The sequence below is a fragment of the Henckelia pumila genome, chromosome 4 (assembly GCF_033568475.1).
Source record: "Henckelia pumila isolate YLH828 chromosome 4, ASM3356847v2, whole genome shotgun sequence".
Taxonomy (NCBI): domain Eukaryota; kingdom Viridiplantae; phylum Streptophyta; class Magnoliopsida; order Lamiales; family Gesneriaceae; genus Henckelia; species Henckelia pumila.
Genome location: NC_133123.1, coordinates 120,024,300 through 120,046,198, shown reverse-complemented (window position 1 = coordinate 120,046,198; position 21,899 = coordinate 120,024,300). Strand labels below are relative to the sequence as shown.

The 21,899-nt window shown below is 35.1% G+C and overlaps 3 protein-coding genes across 8 annotated transcripts; 2 read left to right on the top strand and 1 right to left on the bottom strand.

Moving 5' to 3' along the window:
* Window positions 1–1,287: 1,287 nt before the first annotated feature.
* Window positions 1,288–2,394, top strand: LOC140861632 (uncharacterized). Its single transcript, XM_073264654.1, has 2 exons — window positions 1,288–1,520; window positions 1,854–2,394. The coding sequence occupies exons 1-2, from the start codon at window positions 1,288–1,290 to the stop codon at window positions 2,392–2,394; spliced, it is 774 nt and encodes a 257-aa protein (XP_073120755.1).
* Window positions 2,395–3,589: 1,195 nt separating this feature from the next.
* On the top strand, window positions 3,590–4,870 carry LOC140861631 (uncharacterized). Its single transcript, XM_073264653.1, has one exon. The coding sequence runs from the start codon at window positions 3,590–3,592 to the stop codon at window positions 4,868–4,870; it is 1,281 nt and encodes a 426-aa protein (XP_073120754.1).
* A 5,705-nt stretch (window positions 4,871–10,575) lies between these two features.
* On the bottom strand, window positions 10,576–18,996 carry LOC140864339 (deSI-like protein At4g17486). 6 transcript variants are annotated; one of them, XM_073268468.1, is made up of 5 exons: window positions 18,873–18,996; window positions 17,889–18,161; window positions 12,040–12,327; window positions 11,491–11,571; window positions 10,576–11,019 (listed from the first exon to the last, which is right to left on the bottom strand). In XM_073268468.1, the coding sequence occupies exons 2-5, from the start codon at window positions 18,049–18,051 to the stop codon at window positions 10,877–10,879; spliced, it is 675 nt and encodes a 224-aa protein (XP_073124569.1). In that variant the 5' UTR covers window positions 18,052–18,161; window positions 18,873–18,996; the 3' UTR covers window positions 10,576–10,876. The 6 variants fall into 6 exon arrangements, with proteins under 6 accessions (XP_073124569.1, XP_073124571.1, XP_073124570.1 ...); XM_073268470.1 differs by having other exon boundaries at window positions 18,906–18,995; XM_073268469.1 differs by having other exon boundaries at window positions 18,853–18,989.
* Between the last annotated feature and the right edge of the window lie 2,903 nt (window positions 18,997–21,899).

The following is a 21,899-nucleotide window of genomic DNA, read 5'->3' as shown; positions in this document are numbered from 1 at the left end:
TTTAAGCCAACGCTGAACTGATTTATTCCCAATTTCTCGCACATTGCAAATGAGAACATTCTTTGAGAAATATTTTTTGGGTCAGTGGTTGATTTACTAAGTCCACCTCGAGACCCATGAGGAGGTACTGACTTATTATGCTTTGGCGGACACCCAGGCTTACGTTTCTGCGAGGCTTCGCCCAACAAACTTTACTTCCCAATTAATACAGATTCAGAGATCGTAACACATTTCAAAGCCCCTTCTTCCATGTTTGGCTCACCATCCCGCTCCAAATCCTCTTCAGCCTCCCCCGTGAGGCCAAGGTGTTGTACCCCAAGAAACTCTCCCACCATTTGACTTTCCTCATTAACATTCCCAACATCTACACCACCATGCACCTCCAAGGCAGGCACAATAGTCGCGGGCACAATCTCCTCGTCGAAATCCCAGGGAGCTAAGGTGGTTTGACTCCCATTGTTACCCAAAGAAGATGTTCCTCCCGTTTCCTCTAGCCCATGTTCAAAGAAGACACCATCAACCCACTTTCCATCCCATAATACATCATAAGTGTTACAATATTATGGATGTCAAAGATTTGGATGATCGAAGAAAATCATGATCAAATCTTTGGGAGATGGTAAAGAATCAAGATAATATCACTTCCTTGTAATAGCATAGTTACCATACTCGAAAACTTTTTGTACCTATAAATAGGTCACTCATGTAATAATTTTGATATATTGAATTTACTTGCTTTCTTTGTATATTCTTTGGTTAGTTTCTACTTTATTTTACAACACGTTATCAGCACGATTTTGCTATTACTCTTTGTTCGAATTTTTTTTAGAAAAGTCACGCAATTCATCACTGATTCTTGAATTTGTTGAACTTCTGTTTTCGTAGGATTTTTATCTATGCTCTGTTCTTCATTCATGTTCTCGTCGTATCTTTATTTATCTGATTCACAACCATCACCTCTTATGTATCTTGTACATGTATTCTTTGTCAAGATCTTCTTTGTTCCCTTTGATTGACACGTATTATATTATATGTGATGACATGATGTGTGCATTCAATTCCCTAATTAAGCATGCTTATTTTTCCTCGTTTTATTTTTATTATTACTTTTTTGTTTCAATTGATTGGATATCATGTATCACATATTAATTAGATGTAATCATATTAAATATGGATTCTATATTTTCTCATCTTTTCGAACTATTTTTATTTTATGATGTATATATGTTTAAATTTGGTTTAATTAATATCACTGATTTATGATTTTTGTGAAATATAGATTTCATCATGTCGAATATCTCAAAGCTTGAATTTGCCGCTCTTGATATCTCCGGCAAGAATTATCTCTCTTGGATACTAGATGCTGAAATACATCTAGATGCTATGGGTATTGGAAATACAATCAAAGATGAAAATAATGAATCACCGCAAAACCGTGCAAAGTCTATGATATTCCTTCGTCACAATCTTCATGATGGTTTGAAAATTGAGTATTTGACGATAAAAGATCCTCTTGATCTGTGAAATAATTTGAAAGAGAGATATAGCCATCAAAAGACGGCGATTCTTCCAAAAGCACGCTATGATTAGATGCATTTGCGCTTACAAGATTTTAAGTCTGTAAGTGAATATAATTTTGCATTATTTCGCATCAGTTCACAATTGAAATTGTGTGGAGAAAAAATAACTTATGATGATTTATTGGAAAAAACATATTCCACGTTTCATGCCTCTAATGTTCTCCTGCAATAGCAGTATAGAGAGAAAGGCTTCAAAAAATATTCTGAATTGATTTCATGTTTGCTTGTGGCTGAGCAAAATAATGAATTATTGATGAAAAATCATAAAATCAGTCCCACTGGAGCCAACCCATTCCCTGAAGTGAATGTGGCGATGCATGATGAAAAAAAGAAACAAAATAAGACCGAATTTGGTCGTGGTAGTGGTCATGGACGTGGACGTGGCCATGGACGTGGACGTGGCCGTGAGCGCCGTCGAGGACGCTTTCATCCGTATAATCGTGGGCATGAAGAGCCACGTGACTATAGTCATAGCAATCAAAAGAATACAAATTATCAAAAATGGGGTAATGGCCAAGCAAAGAAAGTTGAAATTGGTCAAAATAATATGCCAAAGAAATCAGAAAATCAGTGCTATAGATGTGGAATAAAAGGTCATTGGTATCAAAATTATCGTACTCCCAAACACCTTGTTGATCTCTACCAAGCATCAAAAGAAAAGACAAGAGATATAGAGACTAATTTTATTTATCAAGGTGAAGATTTAAGCCAAGTCCCATCCTTCTCAGCACCTTTCGATGTCTCTGATTTCTTTGAAGACCCAGATGGGAGAATTGATCATTTGATTGGAGATGGCAGCATGCAGAATTATTAAATATTTTATCTATCATTTAGTTATATGTTTTGATTTATTTAAGTGTAATGTTTTTGAGTTATTTTTATTTGAGACAATATTAAGTTTGTTTAATTGTTTTTATTATGAATAAAAGTTATTTATTTCATATTGTCTTTATTATGAATATTTTTTTATTATTATTGATTTTATTATTTTGAATAGAATATGGACTTTGGACATGAAGTCAATGATGGAGATTTATGTCTTGTTGATAGTGCGACAACGCATTCTATATTTAAGAAGGATAAATATTTCTCATATTTGAAAATGAGAAAAAGTAATGTCAACACAATTTGTGGTAGTACAAGCATTATTGAAGGCTCCGGAAGAGCAAATATTATATTACATGGAGGGACAAATTTTGTTATCAATAATGCATTATTCTCTCCTAAGTCTCAAAGGAATTTATTGAGCTTTCAAGATATCCGACGGAATGGATTGATCATCTTGAGACTGTAAGACAAGAAGGAAAAGAATATCTTTTTATTACGAAAGAAATGTCGGGAAAGAAATACATTATTGAAAAATTACCGACATTTACTTCTGGCTTATACTACACAAAAATAAATTGAGTAGAGATCAATGCCACAGTTGACCAGAAAGTCATTGATATGAATACGTTTATGACTTGGCATACCGTTTGGGACATCTTGGTTCTACAATGATGCGAAAAATTATAGAGAATTCACATGGGCATCAATTAAAGAACAAGAAGGTTCTAAATTTTAAAGAATTCTCATGTGATGCATGTTCTCAAGGAAAATTAATTATTAGGCCTTCACCGACTAAAGTTGGTATTGAATCACCTACATTTTTTGAAATAATACAAGGTGATATTTGTGGACCAATTCACCCATCATGTGGACCATTTAGATATTTTATGGTTTTGATTGATGCATCAACAAGATGGTCACATGTATGTCTACTATCATCTCGCAACTTAGCATTTGCTAGATTATTGGCTCAAATAATTCGATTAAGAGCACAATTCCCAAAATATCCTATTAAGAGGATTCATCTTGATAATGCCGGTGAATTCACATCCCAAACTTTTAATGACTATTGCATGTCAATTGGGATAATTGTTGAACATTCTGTTGTTCATGTTCATACACAAAATGGTCTCGCTTAGTCATTAATTAAACGTCTCCAATTAATAGCTAGACCATTAATGATGAGAACGAAACTCCCAACGTCAATTTGGGGACATGCTATTTTGCATCCAGCAACACTTATACGCATCAGACCAACTAGTTATCATGAATTCTCCCCTTTACAATTAGTTTTTGGCCAAGAGCTTAATATTTCCCATATAAGAATTTTTGGGTGTACGGTGTATGTTCCAATTAGTCCACCACAACGCACTAAAATGGGTCCTCAAAGGAGATTGGGAATATATGTTGGATATGATTCTCCCTCGATTATCAAATATTTAGAGCCCACGACGGGAGATATTTTCACGGCACAATTTGCCGATTGTCATTTTGATGAAACAAAATTTCCAACATTAGGGGGAGAAAATATGAGATCACCAAGTGAATTAACTTGGAATGCATCACTACATCAATTTGATCATCGGACAAGTGAATGTGAACTTGAAGTTCAAAGAATAGTCCACTTGCAAAATATTGCAAATAAATTACCTGATGAATTTAGTGATGTGAAAAGGGTGACTAAGTCATACTTACCGGCTGCTAATTCTCCAGCACATATTGATGTTCCCAAAGAAACATCAAATGATGAGTCAATTGCTCGACTCGAGCGTGGTAGACCAATTGGGTCCAAAGACAAAAATCCACGAAAAAGAAAAGGAGCAAATATTATGAATCAACATATTGAGATATCTTATTCATTGATTGATAACTCTGAAAAATTTGATCATCAAATCCCCAATGAAGTTCAAGTACTTGACAATGAAGAGATCTCGATAAATTATGTCAAAACGGGGAAACGATTAAATCGAGCAGAAATTATTATCGACAATAAGTTTGCATATGCCATGGCATTTGATGTTGTTAATGAAGATGATGATCTAGATCCTAAATCTGTTACTGAATGTCGTAATAGACATGATTGGCCAAATTGGAAAAATGCAATACAAGAAGAGTTAAACTCACTAGCAAAACGTGAGGTTTTGGGACCTGTTGTCCAAACACCAAAAGGGGTAATTTCCGTGGGTTGTAAATGGGTTTTTGTACGAAAACGAAATGAGAAAAACGAAGTGACTAGATACAAAGCTCGATTAGTAGCACAAGGTTTTTCTCAAAGACCCAGTATTGATTATGAAGAGACGTACTCTCCTGTGATTGATGCAATTACATTCCGATATCTTCTTAGCATGGCCGCACAAGAAAGACTTGAAATGCGTCTTATGGACGTTGTTACTGCATATTTGTACGGAAAACTTGATAATGATATCTACATGAAAATTCCTGAAGGATTTAAAATATCATAAGCATTTGCTTCAAATTTTTCAAATGTTTGCTCCATTAAACTACAAAGATCCTTGTATGGACTAAAACAATCTGGGAGTATGTGGTACAAGAGACTTAGCGACTATTTGTTGAAAGAAGGCTACAAAAATGATCCAATTTGTCCATGATTTTTATTCAAAAGAATGGATCAAAGTTTGCCATTATTGCTGTATATGTCGATGATTTAAATATCATTGAAAGTCCCGAAGAACTTGAAAAGACAGTTGATGTTTTGAAAAGGGAATTTGAGATGAAAGATTTAGGCAAAACAAAATTTTGTCTTAGTTTACAAATTGAACATCTGGTAGATGAAATTTTAGTCCATCAATCCACATATACAAAAAAAGTGTTGAAGCAATTTTATATGGATAAAGCCCATCCATTGAGTTCGCCCATGGTTGTTCGATCCCTTGATGTGGAAAATGATATTTTTCTACCTCGTGATGAGCAAGAAGAACTACTTGGTCCAGAAGTACCATATCTTAGTGCAATTGGTGCATTGATGTATCTTGCTAGTAGTACTAGACCGGACATATCATTTGCTGTAAATTTGTTGGCAAGATATAGTTCTTCTCCTACACGAAGGCATTGGAATGGAGTTAAACATTTATTTAGATATCTTCAGGGCACTCATGATTTGGGTTTATTTTACTCTAATGCTTGTAATTTGCAGTTTATTGGTTATGCAGATGCTAGGTATCTATCTGATCCACATAAAGGAAAATCACAAACTGGGTACTTATTTACTTATGGTGGAACAACTATATCTTGGAGATCTACGAAGCAAACCATGGTCGCTACCTCATCAAATCATGCAGAAATACTTGCAATCCATAAAGCCAGTCGAGAATGTGTTTGGTTGAGATCGATGATTCATCATATTAAAGAGGAATGCGGCTTGTCTTCTACTAAAAACTTGGCTACAATACTCTACGAAGACAATGCGGCTTGTATTGATCAACTGAAAGATGGATACATCAAAGGTAATAGGACAAAGCATATATCCCCTAAGTTCTTTTTCTCCCATGATTTGCAAAAGAAAGGTGATATTGAAGTTCAACAAATTCGCTCAAGTGATAACCTTGCCGATCTTTTCACAAAATCATTGCCCACATCAACTTTTGAGAAATTGGTGTACAAAATCGGAATGCGGCGACTTAGAGATTTCAAGTGATGTTCGCAACAGGGAGAGTTAATCTAAACTGCACTCTTTTTCCCTTGTCCATGATTTTTTCCAAGTGGTTTTTCATGACAAGGTTTTTAACGAGGCAGTTTAGCAATAATGAAGGATGTTGTACTCTTTTTCTTTCGCTAGGTTTTTATCTCATTGGGTTTTTCCTAGTAAGGTTTTAACGAGGTACATCCGTTGAATGACATCCAAGGGGGAGTGTTACAATATTATGGATGTCAAAGATTTGGGTGATCGAAGAAAATCATGATCAAATCTTCTGGAGATGGTAATGAATCAAGATAATATCACTTCCTTGTAATAGCATAGTTACCATACTCGAAAACTTCTTGTACCTATAAATAGGTCACTCATGTAATACTTTTGATATATTGAATTTACTTGTTTTCTTTGCATATTCTTTGGTCAGTTTCTACTATATTTTACAACTATAAGTTCTTTTTTTTTTTTTTTCAGGCTACTGATATTAGGCATTACAACATCCTTAGCAAGAACATGATCATTATCAATATCGTCAATAACCAGATCAACTAAGAGAGGATCAACTCTGTTCTGCCGGAAAACTATCAGGTATGAAGACCCCATTCACCCACTCACGCTTGTGCTCGCCCATCCAGCCACTACCTCGCTGCTGCACAATGTTTACCCGAGAATTTTCTACCAAACCTTCATTGTTAAGACAAGCAAGAAGAGGATCAAACCTGTTTGAGCTTGGAGATCCTCGTAGATTCATTGGTAATCGATCACCCATAACATCAGTTACCTTCTCTTTACCCTTTCTCGATGCCACCTGTTTCCATTCCAAAAGAGGTGCTACAAGATTTTTCCCCACAAGCCCCGAAGGTTGGTCATTTACTTGCTCCGTCGAGGCTGCTGTATTCGTTCTTCTAGCAATAATAACATCACAAAGATCTGCTGGTTTTTTAGTTTTTGGAGGAGGCCGTGGAGCCCGATCATTTGCATAACATTCTTCAACTCCATGGCCAACATGACAGCACTTTGGACAGTATTTTGGAAGAGATTCATACACAACCCGCTGTTGAATTATCTCAATAAAAATTATTATTTTTTTATGTCTAAATTATTATTTGTGTAGAAACAATGTTCAATATATGCTGATTTTGACTGAAAAATATTACTATATGAAAAGTATTAGTTTTTACTGCAGTTTTCAAACCAATCCTTAAAAAAAATAAAGCAATAAAAACGGTTCATAACACCGATTTTGTGAAAAAACACTGCTAAAAATATTCACTATGAGCAGTTTCAAGAGTGCTCCTAACATTTATGTCAATAATAACAGTTTATAGCAGCGGTTTATACAAACCGATAATAAAAGTATTCAATGGGTACAATCTTGAAACCAATCCTATAGGATAGAACAATAAAAGCGGTTTACAACATCAGTTTTGTGAAACTGCTGTTAAAAATATTAAATATGAGCAGTTTCAAGAGTGATTCTAAAAATTATGTCAATAAGAGCAGTTTGTAGCAGCGGTTTGTAGAAACCGATACTAAAATATGGTCAGTAGGAGTGGTTAATAAACCGCTCTTAAAAGGTAAGGCAATAGAAATGGTTTAATTAAAACTGATTCTATTTTTCACCTTCAAGAGCGGTGTTAAAACTGCTCCTAAAAAATCGCTCTTAAAATAATTTTTTTTGTAGTGTTTGGTTCGTAAATGATCGATTATACTGATCATACTTGAGTACGTGAAGAAAAGTGCTCACCTAATGTTTGAGGGAGCCACCTCTTTAGTCTACGCTATTTACTTTAGAATCCAAAACAGTCACTACAGTTCACTTGACAAAATATTTCATAACGACACATTACCATTGATTCATGTCATCTCATATTGAATTACTGCATTGATATATTATCATTTGTTTTATAAGCCCGGATTATTCCCTCACTAAGTCCTTATAAACTCAACCTCTATTTTTCTTCTATTTATTGTAAATTTCTGATACAAGTTATAGGACCTCGAATAAGAACAAATTATGAAAGGTGAAATATTGAATTAGTGTGACCGTGATGACACGAGTTCTTATGATTGTATTATTATTTTGATACTCATTTGTATAAAGTCAATGATTATACACGCTTCCGCAACTGTTAGTAGATTATATTACAATTCGAGGCCCACACATCCGAACGTGAATCCATTTTCTTACGTGTCTGCTAGAGATCGGACGTTCCGATCGTAGGTTTGGATATTCCGTACTGTTCCTTTGCATCAGAACATGAACCATGCTTCCGAACATGTTCGGACCTTCCGAACTGTCCTGCCTCCGAACTTGACAAGGTTCCAGTTTCGGTGCTTCCGAACTGTACTTCGGATCTTCCGATCTCTCCGGTGGATTCAAAGCTTAGAATTCATATTTAGATCATATTAAGCCTTTGACTTGTTTAGATAGTAACAATTAATCATGTTTAACATTTAATTAACTTAAACATGATGCGAGTTACTACAATAAAATTTGATTTATTGTTTCACCATGAAATATAAAACTATAATCGATATCATACATTTCAAATTAATCTATTTAATTACACACTAAGATTGCGTTTAGATTGATTTATTTCAAATCCATTGATTTCGATTGTAATTTTATTGTTATAATTAAAAAAAATCAAATTTTAAATACACAACTTATTTATTTACAGAATAGTAATATAAAGTAGAATGAATTTCAAATGTGTGTGTTTGGATTAAGAAGCTAGAAGAGAAAAAGTTTTTTTTTTTAATTTTAAAAAAATGCTTTTATTGTTTCAAATGTGTTTGGATATATTTGCAGTGCTGTTAAAAGCACTTATTTAAACCAAAATAAGTGTTTTTTTAAAAAAACTATGAGCCCGTTTGGATTTCATAGAATTTTTTTTTAAAAAAGTATTTTTAAGCTATATAGAGCTCGTTTGGGAACACTAGATAGTTTAGGAAAAACACTTATTTTTTTAAAAAATGTGCTTTTCTTAAAAAATTATGTGTTTGGTTACAATAGTTGTTTTTAAAAAAACACTTGTTTAAGCCCAAATAAGTGATTTTTTAAAAGCAAAAAATTTTGGTTTTTTGGCTTCTGCTTATGTTTTAATTTAAAAAAATCACCTTTTTTAACATTTTTTCAAACACTAAAACTGCTTTTGCTTTTTTTTTTTTTTAATAAAAGCACTTTAAAAATCTGGATGTATTTAAGTATTTGTTTAAGCCAATAACTTTTGTATCCAAACGAGCTTATAATTTTGGGCTTTTGAAAAAGCTCTAAATTTGACTTAAAAAGTGTTTTTTAAGCGCTTAAATGACCATCCAAACACCTTATAAACTAAAAAAATAAAAATTAAAAAAACAAAGTGTTTTTCTGATCTGACTTTTGATACCAAACGAGACCATATAGCTTTTCAAATACTTTTTTTTATAACTCAACTAAAATAAGTGTTTTCAATCTATTTATCCAAACAAAAAATTATTATAGTTTTTACTTAAAAAAATACTTTTAAAAGTCAACTTAAAAAATATTTTTTAAAACAAAATGCTTCTGTAACCAAACTATCCCGTAACCATTATTAGGTTGATTTAAAATTCACGTTAATTAACATGAATATAAACACATTTAATAAAATAGTAAAGAGATGTAAACGATAAAGTTGAAACTTTTGGTTTTACTTCTTTAGATAACAAAAAATACATTTAAAATTCATAAATTTGAAATCAATCGATCCAAAACAATTAAGATATTTAGAGTCTTTGGACACATGATTCAAATATAAGTAAACGTACTAGTAAAAGATAACGATTTGACTGAAAGTAGAAAAAGAATAGCTGGTGAAACTCAATATCTGTCGTATTAAATACATAATAGAAGCATCCCTTAATTTGATTATTTATATTTTCATAATTTAATAGTAAATGAAATATTAAAACTTACATATAATTTGTTTTAATGGAAATCTCTGCATCTAATATTGGAGTATAAATTTATGCATTCAGTCTAAATGCTCATATTATAATATTATTACTTTGACTACTATTTGATCCGGGACAATTAAATTTACATTAAAAATTAAATACATTTTTTTATACTCGAACTCTCACTAAATACATTTAAAGTGAGTTTGGATATAACTTGAAAAACACTTAAATTAAAACAAAAAACACAAAAAATGTTCTAGAATTTAGTTAAATATAGAAAAATGATTTTTTTTTTTTAAGGTGCTGTTGTTTTTATTTTAAAATTAAATAGTCGTAGAAGCCCATATCCAACAAATATTTTGCCCGATAAATATTCACCCAATTGCAACATGATATCATCGTGCTCCAGACTAAGGTAGTGTTTGAAAGAGCTTCTAAACAGCACTTCTCAGCTTTTCATTAACAAAATTTTGCAATTTTATGAAATTTTATTAATGAGAAGCTGAGAAGTGTTTTCTGGAAGCTCTTCCAAACACTACCGAAGCATATCAAATAACACATCTGCTGAATCAATAAAATTCCTCAACCAAATTAATAGGCACATTAATTGCACCGCACATAAGATGAAATGCACATGTAACAAAGTATTTTCGGTACATGGAACACAGTGGCATTTTGCCTGGAGCAAACATGGATCTCATGTGTTACAAATAATACATCTAGAAAAGAATGATACACACAAGGTCCAATGTGCTCTTTTGACCACAACAACAAGAATTCAACACTGTGGCACTCAATGCAATGTGAAAAGAAATTCGAGATTTACACATTACTCGCACAAGCATCAGAAATAAGACAATAATCCAAGAATTGGATGGACAAAAAAAAAAGGTCATAGAATATCTTTGGCTAGCCTAACTGGTTTGTCCTTAAAAAATGCCACATCGCTGTTTGGTGTCATAAGCAGGTGATGGTCTAGATTGTCGTCTTCGCTTTCTCCTGCTTCAGATGATACACCGGAATCCATTCCATCTTCTGCTTTAGGAAAATATAAGGTTTTATTCGTAAATGTTGCAGATGTTGTTGAATCATAGGGTTTTGTACATCAAGAACCATGAGAACATCAGTGGGAAAGGCGCTTTACAAGACTTTATACACCAAATATGAATAGCTACGATAAGCAGTGCTACAGTGGTAACATACAACACCACCTCTATTTCCATTTTTGTGATTTGACGAGGAAACATGGTGTGGAAAGGTGTCAAACAATAAAACAGGAGATAAGAACACAGCCGATTTAATAGTTACAAGCTTGTGTGGATTTGATAGATACAAGCTTGTGTGGATTCCACTCATTTGATAAGAAAGGATGACAACATGCATTGATACTTTGGAAATTTGAATATTGACAGAAGGAATTAAAGTGAACTCCTAGATACTTTTCTCCCACGTAAAAAATTTAAAGCTTCCCATGACAAAAATCAAAATTCATTAAAAAACAATTACCTGAATACATCTGATGATCAGGGAGATGTCTGACTGACGTAGCCTGAATACTCTCAGGCAATAGACAATTACAGAAAGCTCCTGAAATTATAAATGAACTACGTGAGACAGAAATTAATACCCACGCTCATCAAGAATTTACTGATATGTTCATCTCCATTGAAATGCTTATAAATTTGCTAGGCACATACTTCTTTCTATTTCTTTCTTAACCAAATAAACTTTTTTGCCTTCGAATTCGGCAACCTTTAACTTTAAAATGGAACAAGATTAGCTTCTCTCATCCTTACATTTTTTCCTCATTTCTCATTGATCGGACAACATATTTTAATAAAGAAAAACAATACTAGAGTAGACTATGCTCAGTTTGAATGTGATGGTTATTTTCAAGAAAAAAACATAAACTTCAAGGGGAAAAGCTCATAGAATTTCAGCCTTGAGAAGGGACTCCCTTGGCACAATTAATAGCCACATTATTCCATGGCATCATATAAAACAAATTGGCTCCAAAAAGTGATGAAAAAAAAATCAATAAAAGGTATTCCTTACCAATTCGAGCCAATCTATTCACCCATCCAGGAATGGGGCTTCCGGTCAGACGCAAACAGACTTCATCAGTAAAATGGTTGCAATTCTTGGAAATCAAATGGTATGTGTCCCCATGATATCTGTTGGAAAGATCCTCCATAAATGACCGAAATTCTGCACGAGACATGTCAGTGCTGCCCAAAAGGATTGAGCGCCTAAAAATAAAACCAGGACAACCTCTAGGTTCGACTTCAAACACTCCACTAGTTGGGTACTCATGAGCACCAAAGCCATATTCCATTTCATGTGCTGCATCAGAAAAAAAGTATTGGTTATTATCTGTAAATTTAGTACATAATATAAATCATTTAAATCCAAAGTGATCATATGTATAAATAAAACTCTAAAAAAAGTGCATGTAGCAGATTCCCTTAATCCATCTACACTGAAAGTCGAAAATAAATCCATTAGTTTGAAGTGGATTTTTTTTTTCCAAACCGGATTACACTCCACCAGAAATCAGATTTCATTCAATTTGAAATATGATCCAATCCATTTATTTGCTCTAGTTAACAAAGCTTCTACATCACCAGTACAAAACTATACCGTCATGCATGACCATAATCAATTGCGCTACAGTTTCCACAGTTTCATATTTGCAAGTACCAATTGTATTGATATAAGTTGCATATAAATTTCCAAACATAACAATTTTAGAAACACAAAACAAAGAAGCAATGACTATACGTCAGACTTCACAAACTAATATAACAGGATATTTCCAAGAAAAATAAAAGATAAAGCACAGGTAAAGAGATGGCAGAAAATATTTGTCCAATTCTATGTATTTTAGACACTCAACAACAGAGACTACAATTAATTGTCAGCTCACAAAGTTTTTTTCTTTTTTTAATAAAAAACTATAATATATTAATATCGAAAATTAATATTACAAAAAGCGGGCAAGAAGTTCGCCATATACAAAGGGGTGAACGGAACCCTATCACATCAGCAACAAATAAACCTCCAATCCCTCAACATATCCAAGATCGAAAAGTTTCTGAACTCTAAGCTCTTCCCCATACAAGTAGAAGTACGAAACTTGATCTTGTCCCAACACTCATTGACCGACTCTTCAATATCTTCAAAACTTCTCCTATTACGTTCTTCCAACCAGACTGACCAACAAATACAGTGCACAACTATTGTTCACAAAATTCTCCCCCTCCTTCCCAAAAGACGATCAAGATCCGAAACGAGAAGATCTTTTGTTGATCTTGGTGCCACCCACACTAAACCCATTTCCCCCAAAGCTCTGCCCACAGCCAGTTCACAGAGTTATTATGAGAAAAGGTAAATTTCCAAGGAGATAAAAATCTGAAAGAACACAGACATTGGTTACATTCTCCCATCACAACAAATGGTAGATATATTCCCCTGTCCAAAGTCTATAGAAGCATATGCTATAAATCTTCATGATTGCTACCAGGATAATTAGGAAAAGTGATATCACCAAACGTAAAATAAATAAACAGCAAGCATGGATAAATTCAGTTCAAACAATCATCTCCTGAGAAGCTGAAATAAAGTATTGATAAACTATAATTGCATATTCAGATTAACTTCTACTTGGAGCTAATTCCTTATCAACCATTAAAAAGGTAAAGGGAAAAAGGAACTTGTTACAGACTTGGGCATTGGGAGTTCTAGTGGGTTGGGCTAAGTCAATGACATACGAAACAGCACAAAGCCTCATAGTTTAAAATCGTATGCTAGCAAAATCTGGAAATGGGAGAGATGATGAGGTTGCACAAGTGTGATGGGGAGGGAATAAATACGGCGAAGCAAGTTATTTGTAGACAATAATTTCTCACTACTCACTAGGTAGTGCTGCCATTGTTAGGGGGAGAGATGATTATTCTATCGGAAGGAGGGTCATATTGCTGCTGAAGGATTATTATCAGTGTCAGTAAATGGCGATAGGCGGTGTATGGATAGTTCTAACCTAGTTGGTCGGCTAAGGCGGTTTGAGGCATAAGGAGGTAGGGTTTGTGAGTGATTTGGTCGGCAATTATGTTTTGAAGAGTTATTAATAAACTAGGGTTTTTAAAATTTTGTTTGAATTTTTTACTGCCTAAACCTGCTCACCTTGACCACCTCGCCCACCCATCTCACCTTTGGCCGCCAACATAACCGCCTAGGACAAAGGCGGTGCGGTCAACGGCCGCCTCCCGCCTCGGCCGTGATTTATAACACTGATAATTATCTTGTAAAAAATCTTATTTATTGAATGAAATCAAATAGCTGAGTTTTATTTCTCTATTAGTTTCATTTGTTGAAACATGGATTGAGATTGTAAGAATTGGGCGACATGCCAGATAATGGGAGAAGACAACATGTGAACCACAAGGGATGAAGCAAAAATATAAGTGATAGAGAAGGCAGTGTTGGGTAGAGAGGAGAGGAATAAAACTACTCAAGATCAATTAAATAACCTGGAAGGCAGATAGAGTCTCTGCACAAATCTTTGACATCCTTACCAGAGATGAAATCATTGATGGAGTGAATCATAATCATACGTGGAGAACTACAATTGAAATTCCAGAAATATTTGGAGCATGGAGGAGGGATTTACACCGGCAAGCGGATGACGAACCCAACAAATCTATTCCAGAAGCGAGATAATTCACTCAGCAGAGAGAGTATCAGTAAGGAGGGCATGAGATGAACAAGCCCGGAGGATGGTGGAGCTCCCAAGTTTCAATGGAGCTGATCCTGGTGGTTATCGAAATCTGAATAGTATTTGTTGCAAGGTACCCCAGTAGTTACTCAAGTTCCAAGAACGTAATATATATATGAATGGATGAGGGGCAATACCAAGGAATTGTTGGATTAACAAAAAAATCCCATAAATCACCGGGGAAAGATTTGCCTAGGAACTTATTAGACACAGCAGCAGAAGAAAAACCTCCAACCCGTGTGAATTATTGGCGATACTTGTGACCAACAGGTAGTAGAGATGTAGAGCAATTTCAAATTTTTAATGGAGAAGATTGAGAGATTACTAGAACAAATGCTACGATATTTTCTTAGGGGATTGAGCAATGGGTTAAAAATAAGGGTGAGGGGAGAATTCATGGGACCACAACATGACTAGGGCACCATGGAATTGCCCTTAATGAGATTTTATGGGGATTAAATAGGGAGAGCGGAAAATTAATAGGTATTGCTTGGGCGGGAATTCAGTCTAAGTTGGACCCAAAAGGTGAAATAAGCCGAGCCAATTAGTGTGAACTGTTCATGGCAACAAAAAGGGAATATTCAAAAGGTCGGTGACTAAGAGCATCCAGTGGGTCACTAGCAGTCAGCAATGCTGGTCGCAGTGGAAGCAACCAGAGTGGGGACTTGAGTGCGATCCAGAATCCATGGGAGCATCATTACATTCCTACCAAGAATACCTTAGCGGGAAAGAAAAGGGACTGTTCCAACGCAGGGAGAATTACTACCCAAAGATTTAATATCCTGACAAATCATTATACATCACTATATTGGTGGAGAATGGACCTACGAAGGACTCCCCTCCCGTTGAGGAAGAACATGAGGCGATTGGGGAGGACTTAGAAGACACGGTAGATTGCGGGATGCTCGAAATCCCAGATATTCTATTGTGTGGTTAAACCATCCTCGGAAAATAAAATTGTGTGGTGCACTAGCATGTACCCCACTCCTTGTGTTATGATAGACACAGAGGTAGTCATGATTTATTTTCAAAAATTTTGGCAGAAAATATGGTTTAAAGGTAGAGGACACAAGGGATTTTGGGTAGGATTTAAGAGATAGGCATCGGGAGTTTCAAGGGGATGTTGAAGAAGATGACACTATAATGATATATTTGCTCCCATCGCTCTATTAGAACTATTATACTGATGATTTATTTGGCAGCTCAAAATAAAAGGAGAATACACCAAATAGATGTAAAATCCGCCTTCACGAATGGAATTCTCAAAGAAGAATCCATATTCGGCAACCAGCAGGTTACAAAGTCAATGAACAAGAAGACAAGATTCTGAAGCTGAAAAAGGCCCTTTACTGGGTGAACCAAGCATGAAGGGCATCAAATAGCCGAATAGACAAGTACTTCCAAGAGAAATTATTCATTACGCGGCCTTATGAAGACGTTATTTACATCAAGAACAAGGATAGAGATCTCTTGATTCTTTGTTTGCATATCAATGACTTGATCTTCAACAGATACGATCCAAGCATGTTTCCGTCCAAACAAGCAATGATTAAGGAATTTGAGAAGAGTGTCAAACTGTTGTATTGATAGATACTTAGGGACTTACCTAAGCTGTTTAGAATTGTAGGAGTTTAAATTGTAGGATTAATTTTGTGTTTTACCTTGTACCAACCAATATACCCGTACCACTTCTTTCTATTACCATCACTTTCTTGCTTGCACACTAATATAATAAAGATTCATGTATTATGGTTTAATTAAATTCTCATCTTTTTCATTACATGAAAAATGAACAACTCAGAAATTAATTGCAAAAGATAAAACATACATTATATTTAATTTGGATCATAATAAATTGTCATAAATTAACAGCAAACTAATTTGAAAATGTGCATGGAAACAAAATTTTATATAGTTTTGTTTAAAAAATATAATGTGGTTAAAACCTATATGCACCAATATTGTGTTCAACTAATTCAAATAATAGTTGAAATGTCACTAACCAAAAAATTATATATATATTTTGAACAAAAATGGAGAAGAGGAAGCAGAGATCAATTACATAATCAGCCAAAAAGTGCCTTAAGACATTAAGAGGGCTCAAAGAAGTGTAGTAGGTATTATTACCAAAGGAGCTAAAACTAAGAAATAGAGCTAAAACCATCTTATATTATGGAATGAATCTTGGGAAGGCTAGTGGGTGAAACAGAGAGACTAGTTGTGCAGATGCTGGTGAAATGAAAGGAAAGATCGGCACATGACTTTATGTGGGAAAAGGAAGCACATATCAAGTACCAATTTCCAACATATAACCTTGAGGGCAAGGAAAATTCTTGGGATGGGGGGAATGTTACAGCTTGGGCTTAGGGCGTTCTAGTCGGTTGTGTATGCATAATAGAGGGGACAAATGAGGGGAACTTAGTTATTTTGCAGCAGACAATTTCAGGGAGGTGCGAACATTGCGAGCGAGATAGAATTATTCTATTATGAAAATTATTCTACTCCAGGGTGGCAATTTCCCTCTGAATGATTGGTCTTTATCTTGTAAACATTCTTACTGCTTTATTGATTGAAATAATCTTGTTGAGTTTCTTCCTTTATATTAATTTTGCAATCGTTTATTTTTTGGAGCATGGATTGAGATAGTAACAGAGCTACAGTGATTGGAACACTTTTCTGAATTTGGTTAGCATTGGTTCTGAATTACGACCACAAATGATGGAGGAAAATAATTTATTTTCTAGTTGAGAATTAAGCGACAAAAGTGAAATTGCAAGTGCATGATTGAAGGGTATGCTGTGTATGGTAAGGTTTTAATATTCATCACTCAATGCATGATTTCAGGCTCCATCATGGACAACCATGATACCAGAATCATATCTCTGCCACCAACACAGAGCAACTATCAGTGTAACAATAAATCAAACTAAAGAAACTCAAAATACAGCTAAGGGTGAAAAACAATGTGCTTCCACCCTGCATCAGTCACCAAATGTGAAAATAAGCTCTTACTAAAGTTCAATAGAGAATCCAAAAAAAAAAAAAAGCTATTGAGCTGAATCTGACACAGAGAAATGGCGAATTCTCAAGTAGTCAACCATTGAATGAAAACATGAAGTATAGAATATACCTTCAATACCAGAATGAAAAATTCCGAGGCCAAACCAATAGAGGTAGTTGTTTATAGGGGTGAGATCATACACGTTTAGGTACAACATCGAACGACTTTTCTCCCCATTGCTCTGCTCTTCAGGTGAATTATCAGAGCTCGATGAAACTGGAATTAACCGCATTTTGTATCACCCCTCCTCACAACTGATCCCCCAAACTACTCACCAAAATGCATTTATACTGCACTTCTTACAACTCCATCTTAGCATCCACGTAAAGAACTTGTCAAACCCTAATCAAAGAGAAAGGATAAAACAAGTCAAGCTAAGCAGCAAGCTCAACCAATTAAATAACGATCCACAGTGAAAACACAATAACAATAACAGCTTTTTCATAGGAAAAAAATAAATATGAAATCTAATAAAAGCATTTTAATGTTAGTGTTCATGGCACAATGTAGCTAATTAGCGAGCTCAACCAATTAACCCTATAATCCAATGGAAAAATCCATTTGTTTTTCAGGAGATTGAGAAACAAAAACTTTCTTTTCCTTGTTTTTTTAAAAAAAAATAAAAAATTGTGTACCAATGGAGATCTGAACGAAAATAATTCCCAGTTTAATGGACAGTATTTAAAAATATTTAACTATCCCAACTCAACATCAAGCGAAGTTTGATGCCCTTGCTATGTAACAATAGCTAGCCGCTCAACAACGTCACACATCACCCTTTTCCATTGCCACTGCTCCAAGCTGTTGCAACGACGCGTATTTCTACGACACCAGCTCATTCTCCAGCAAATCGACAATTGGAAAACATTGATGCCAAAAATGGGAAGAATATTTCAACACAGCTTGAGAAAAAAAATCCAGGAAAACAACAATTTCGATCCAAAAACAGTTCGCTTAATAGAAATTGAAAAACGACCCAACATTTCAATTGATTAATAGATGTGTTTATATGCACTTGAATTCCCAGCCTCACATGGAAAATCGCGTGCATACCAAGGAATTTAGGATTTGAGAGGCAGCAATTACAGTGGATGAAGCGAAAATCCGCGGATGCGGTGTCGGAAGGATTCAGCTTCAGATCACAGAGGGGAAGCGAAGCAGGCGGTTGATATTTTTGGACAATAAAATTATAAAAATAAAAAATAAAAAGTTTTGGCAGAATAAATGTAAATAATCTGGGGCCACCTGGGAATTTTGGAATTTTAGATTAGATTAGATATATTTTCAGAGATAATTAAAAATAATTTTTTTAAAAAAGTATGCAAGCTATTTTTTCTTTTCTTTTGAAAGAAAAAAGTTTATAATAAAACGACTTTAAAACATTTTGACACGAGAGATGCGTTGCTTTTTATGTTTACGGTTTCACGGTAAATTTTGGAAGACGAATTTCATAAGTGAGTAATTCATGATATTGTATTATTTTTTATGTCAAAAGTATAACTATTTATTGTAAATATAGATGAGTTTGACCTTTTTCACTAATAAAGCTCCGTGAGACCGTCCACAACAGATCAACTTCTTTTTATATATAACAATGTATCAACGCACACGTTGCGTGTTGGTACAATTTTTTTAAATTAATTTCATTTATATTATATTCAATATGAGTAATATCATAGTTGTAAAAATTATCGATGGTCTATATTTGTGCGTTGCGTGTTTGTACAATTTTTTTAAATTAATTTGATTTATATTATATTCAATATGAGTAATATCATAGTTGTAAAAATTATCGAATGTCTATATTTCTGTTTGAAATGTGGGGGAAAAAACAACAAAAGAAAAAACAAAATTGTAATATATATCATATAAGGGTCTAAATTGCTGTTGAAATGTCGGGATTAAAAAACAACAAAAGAAAAAAACAAAATTGTAATATCTATATCATATAAGAGTAATTTTGGGGAAAAAAGATGGTGTCTTCTTTAGTCTAACATACAGATTCTTTATATATAACTAGTGTATTGAAGCACGTGTTGGATGCTTATATAATATTTTTTAATTAATTTAATTTATATTCAAATAAAAGTAATATCATAGTTGTAAAAATTATCGAAGGACCTTACTGCAATTTGAAATGTCGAAATTAAAAAAAAAACAAAACAAAAGTGTAATATCTATATCACACAAGGGCAATTTGTTAAAAAAAAATGGTGTCTAATGGGTAGTTCTTTATATACTAGTGTATTGATGCACTTGCGTGCTTGTATAATATTTTTGTAATTAATTTGATTTATATTCAAATAATAGTAATATTATGGTTGTAAAAATCATCTAAGGACTAATTGGCTCAACAATCTTTGCCGACCTCCCGACCTGACGCATAGCCGACCTGACTAGAACCCTGAGATGAGCCGTTGAGTGAGCTCTGCCGAGATCCTAGGCTCACCAATGGGTCGTCCTGTGATGCAATATACAAAGGTAAGGGGAGCTTCGCTGAGCTACCAACCCGAGAGTGTCCCGAGACTAGCTCTTGTACCCGAGTCATCGCAGTGAGGATATGGAGGGAGAGCTGAGCTGAGCTACCGAGCTTACCTACTAGGCGAGCTGAGCAAATATAGAGAGGCAATGATGGGTGAGCTGTGCCGAGCTCCCGAGCTCATCCATTAGCCGAGCTGAGCTAATATAGAGAGGCGATGATGGGTGAGCTCACTGAGCTGTGCCGAGCTCCCGAGCTGACATTTGAGCCGACCTGAACGCATCGGCGAGGGAGTGGAGTTAGCGACATGTAGTAAACCAGATTTCATTTTAAGATAATGATATATTAAACATGATTAAGGGTTACTAATTAAACAAATCAGAGCACAAGTCAAGATCAAGAACACATGACATGAGAATGAGCTAGGGTTTGATGGATTTGACCATGGGCTCGGGTCGGTCATGATTAAGTGGTTAGGGCTCGATCATGTGTATGTATTTGGCTCGGGTCGGGACTTGGGTGCTCAAGAAAATGGAGGGCTTGGACTTAAGATCTCGGCCAAGAGAATGTGTAGCTCGGGTCGGGTCTAGGAGTTCAAGAAAGTGTTGTGCAAGGCCAAGGTAGTGTTCGGTCATGGAAAGAGCACATTGTGTTCAGGTCGGGAATGAACACTTGTCAACCAAAATCAGAGCATGTACAAGCCTGAACCCTCAAGGACAGGCAGACAGGTGTATGGACGCTTGCATGTGTGTCTGCTGGCGCCTAAGCATGAGCTGTCAAAAATGGTAGTGACTCAGCTCAAGCATTTGATACGTGGCATGCATATAGGAGCTCAGACGTCTCGACCTCAGCTTGAGAATCCCAAACACCCCAGATATTTGTCTATAAATAGGAGCTGGAAGTTCAGTTATTTTCACATCACTTCCATCTCACTTCATATTTCTGCTCGGGAAGGAGTAGCTCGGGAGTTCGGGAAAGAGTATGTAGAGACTCGACCTGGATCCACTACCTAATCAGAGTTAAGAGCATAATTAAGCATGCATTAAATAAAATCGCTGCGGAAGACTTAAATACAAATAAATCGGCGGAATACAACCGGCTAAACAAACTCAATTATACAACCCAATCGAATCGAATTTAAATAAAACCTACAGCTAATCCTGCTGTCTTCAAGGTCACTGGCTACTCCAGGCTCCTGGCGCTCAATCCTGCACCTACACCTGCCCCGTCGAATAGGGTATCCAGATACACAGAAAATACTGGACGTGAGCTCTAAGCTCAATACAAAAGCACGGATAAACATACAAATATGATGCATGCAAATGACAGGATATCCATATCTGGGATAACTGTATACGAACTGCTCAGACTGACGCCTGGAATATAAGCTCGTCACATTGGGGTAGCTAACCACTGTGAGCGACCACTCATTCTCGAATCACGGACGCGGAAAACGGAGTCCTTCAGGTATCAGTACCTAAGGGTACTCGATATCAAACGCCCTAACAGGGCTGAGTAACCCTAACTGGCTCATCTCGAAAGATATACAGATGTACAGGCACAAGATGATATGCACATGCGCATAACAATAATAACATGCA